Below are 3,391 nucleotides of genomic sequence, written 5' to 3'. Positions count from 1 at the left end.
CCTCTCCTGCAGTCTTTTTCCTGGACGGACCTTTCCCGTGGAGGTGGCAATGATCCAACAGCAAGCTTCAGCAGGTTTAGGTCTAAATCATACAGGGTCTGTCATTAACCCTTAGTATTCTTATAGAGAGTGGAGACTTCCCAGTTAAGTCAATATGCAGAGGAGTCTGTGCTTCGTAACTGACAGTCCTGAATTAAATTAAATTAGTGTGATCTACCTGGTGTATTGCTGTAAATAGCATAGAGCTCATCTTTGTCCTGACAGTCTTCATACAGAAAACTGATGCTGAGATTATTCCCTAAAGGAGGAATTAAGGTAAGAAAGTAGCCTCCTTAAGCTCCTCTGTACTCAGGGGAGAAACAACCTTCACTCATAGAAGCTTTTCATTCAGCAGCATCAGACACTTCTGACTCTGATACTGTTTCCCCTTAAACATATTCATAGGGAATATAATCAACACGTCTTCTAGAGTGATGAGAATCCTACGTGAAAATTGTAAGTAATGCAGAGAATAGTTATTTGTGTGTTAGCAAAGATAGTAGGAGCCATTTGGCAAAAAACATCAAGCATGTGGTGGTTTGAATCATTTCAAGAGCTAATACTACTTTTTGTTTCAAGGTAACTGAAATACATTCTTCACAATTGTTGCAGGTTTGCAGCATTACACACAGTGTGTTAAGAGACTCAATTTAAAAATGACAGTAAACCAAATAAAGTGAAATGATTTTTAATTCCCTTTTTAAATGCAGCCCCCCCCCCCCCCCCCCCAAAAAACCAAACATTCTTTCCAAAATGAGGATAGTAACAAGGCAATGGGAAGTGCATAAAATATAACCTTATCTGAAACTGATGAACAATGAAATATGAATGTTCGGGTTTTGGATGCATTGCAATGTAATGTCATTTCTGTATCATGACACTACTCAAGAGTAGATACTGGCACTGTAAGTGATTTCTCATTGGGGTTAGGGGCTGATATTCTCTTCATATCCCAGTAAAAAATAAACTCTTTTAATAAATAAATATATAAAATAAATATATGCTATCTGGAGATGTATAAATAGGTCCATCCTGAAGAAAAGTTCCATCTCTGACTATGATGCATCAACATCTAAGGTCCATCACTAAAGTGGAGCCACTAAAACTTCATAAACAGTTCCTGGGATTTATTACTATTTTATAGTCTTTTTCTTTCTATTTCTTCCAGCTGTTGTCTCATCCACATGATGTAGGCAGTCCTTTGCTAATTTATGGACCATAGGTAATCCGGACAAAATTGCCAAGAGTTTGTCAGTTTTAAAAAAGTCACACTCCAACTTCCCTCTGGTTCCTGGCTACCACACAGTTCAGCAAGTTTGAAGGAGGCTGGTCCACTCCCAGCTTTAAGGCTTTGTCTCCTAAATCCAAAGGTTGGAAAACAGAGGCTTGCCTGTCACAAAGCAGCTTCTTCCAATCCAGCATCCTAGACCTCTGCAGGTTCCTCGTGCTGTTATGGCCATGGAAGCAGGGGCAAGATCAAACAGCTCCAGTATGGGTTTTTTCCAAAGTTGCCTCCTTCCTCAGCTGTATCCTAACACATCTTTGTACAGTTCTGGAACTCTTTCAGGATCCACAGGCCGGGGCAAGAAATGTGTGAATTTCTGGTGTCTTTTGGACCTTGCCCCATCTCTAGGAGTACCGTCTTTGTTAAGTGCTACGAAGTATCGCCGCCCCGAATCTCCATGTTTGTACACATTGGACGAGTAAGTGTTGTACCAGTTTTCCTCAAACTGTTCCCTGAAGATGCATTCAGAAGTTAGTTTCTCCTACAGAAAGAAACAGTGAAGAAAAATAAGTCAAGCTGTCACTAGATATCTGAACGCACATGAAAAAAAAGTGATAAAAATAAACAAAATGTTTTAGGCTTTGTGCTGCCTTACTGTTCATTTAACTGTTAAGAAATCAAACCCAAGAAGAATATGTAGACCTGACACTGAGTTTGGAAGCCTAATTTATCCCTCATTCTTTTGAAAACTGGAGCTGTACATAGACAATTTTGGTTTTAAACATGAGTTAGGTAACTCTCTCTAAGGCGGCATTACTCATTTGTGATTTAACTAAAATTCACCTGACCTGCAGGAACTATATTATGTAGAGTTCTGTCTTAGGGCATCCACCATTCTAAAAATGAGATTTGGTGGAGGGACACAGGTGCAATATAACAGATCAGGAAGGTATTTCCATGTGTTCTTTGTGGCATGCATCACTTCTCACATTTTATCAAAGATTATATTTTACAGTCATGTTGAAGTTATTCAACAGATACTCATTACAGTTAATTTGTACAAGCTTATTTTCATTCTTAAATGCAAACACTCAAGTGTCAAGATCTACAGGTATTGCCAGTACTCTTGCACCACTCAGATTTTTCAAACAACAGCGGTACCTAACTCTGACATACGGTATTATCCTCTTTTTCCCAGCATTTGAAAGAATGCTTTTATGTTAAAAAGCTGGTACCTGGAAGTACCGCTTCCTGATTTATAAAGGAGCATTAGGCTATACGTAAAGTAAGACGGGGTACTATATTAATTGCTGTTTATTTGTTCCATAACTATCCTTTTAACTTTTTCTTCCAATTGCATTCAATGTTTTTGATAACAGACTGTATACTGTGACACATTTGCAGTATTGCTAAAAATATACTAAGCATCTTGAATGCTTTTTTAATAGATAGTTTAGTTTAGCTGGTTTTGTCGTAATTTAAGAGGAGTATTTCTTTTCAGTTCTCTTCATCTAGGACAGAGAAACTTTTCCCATCAAATCTTTAGTACCCAAGGATATACCATATACTTTATATTATATATTTCAATGGGAAGAGATGCTAGTGTTTTGAAAGCTAAGACTACCTCAGCTAGCTATTTGAGGGGTTTGTGTGGTGCTAAGAAGTGAATCAAAACCTCCACATGTATGAGCTGACATGGAAGTGGTACTTACTGAGCCATAGAGTTCTCCCTTCTCGTTCATCCCAAGGTAAAGGCCACTGTCCACGCCTCTAATACTGACCAGGCCCACTGCCACACTGATGAACTCAAGGATACCTGAACACATATCCAAGGAAAGAAGAAAAAGAAAAAAAAAAAAGAGAGATTGCTTTAACTCAACTTGTAACAAAAATTAATAAAACCATCCAAAATGTAGTTGAAAGCAAGTGGAAAATGTACATATTATAATAAATGTGATCTACTTTTTTTCCTGAAATTTCAAATATTGCATGAAAATACATACAACATTCACAGGAAAGCAGTCTGAGAAGCCTCATCTAGGAACAAGAATCCTACACCATTTAAGAAACCTTTTTTTTTTTTTTTTTATGCTGAATATGGAAGGATTTTATTCAGTGCTGAGGACG

At 37.7% G+C, this 3,391-nt stretch overlaps 1 protein-coding gene across 1 annotated transcript; it reads right to left on the bottom strand.

Moving 5' to 3' along the window:
* Positions 1 to 1,559: 1,559 nt before the first annotated feature.
* FGF20 (fibroblast growth factor 20) lies at positions 1,560 to 3,090 on the bottom strand. Its single transcript, XM_009642377.1, has 2 exons — positions 2,977 to 3,090; positions 1,560 to 1,805 (listed from the first exon to the last, which is right to left on the bottom strand). Exons 1-2 carry the CDS (start codon positions 3,088 to 3,090, stop codon positions 1,560 to 1,562), a joined length of 360 nt encoding a protein of 119 aa, XP_009640672.1.
* Between the last annotated feature and the right edge of the window lie 301 nt (positions 3,091 to 3,391).

Source organism: Egretta garzetta, unplaced genomic scaffold (assembly GCF_000687185.1).
Source record: "Egretta garzetta isolate BGI_Z169 unplaced genomic scaffold, ASM68718v1 scaffold46, whole genome shotgun sequence".
Lineage (NCBI taxonomy): Eukaryota > Metazoa > Chordata > Aves > Pelecaniformes > Ardeidae > Egretta > Egretta garzetta.
The sequence above is the reverse complement of the archived record's forward strand: the minus strand, read 5'-3'. Positions and strand labels throughout refer to the sequence as shown.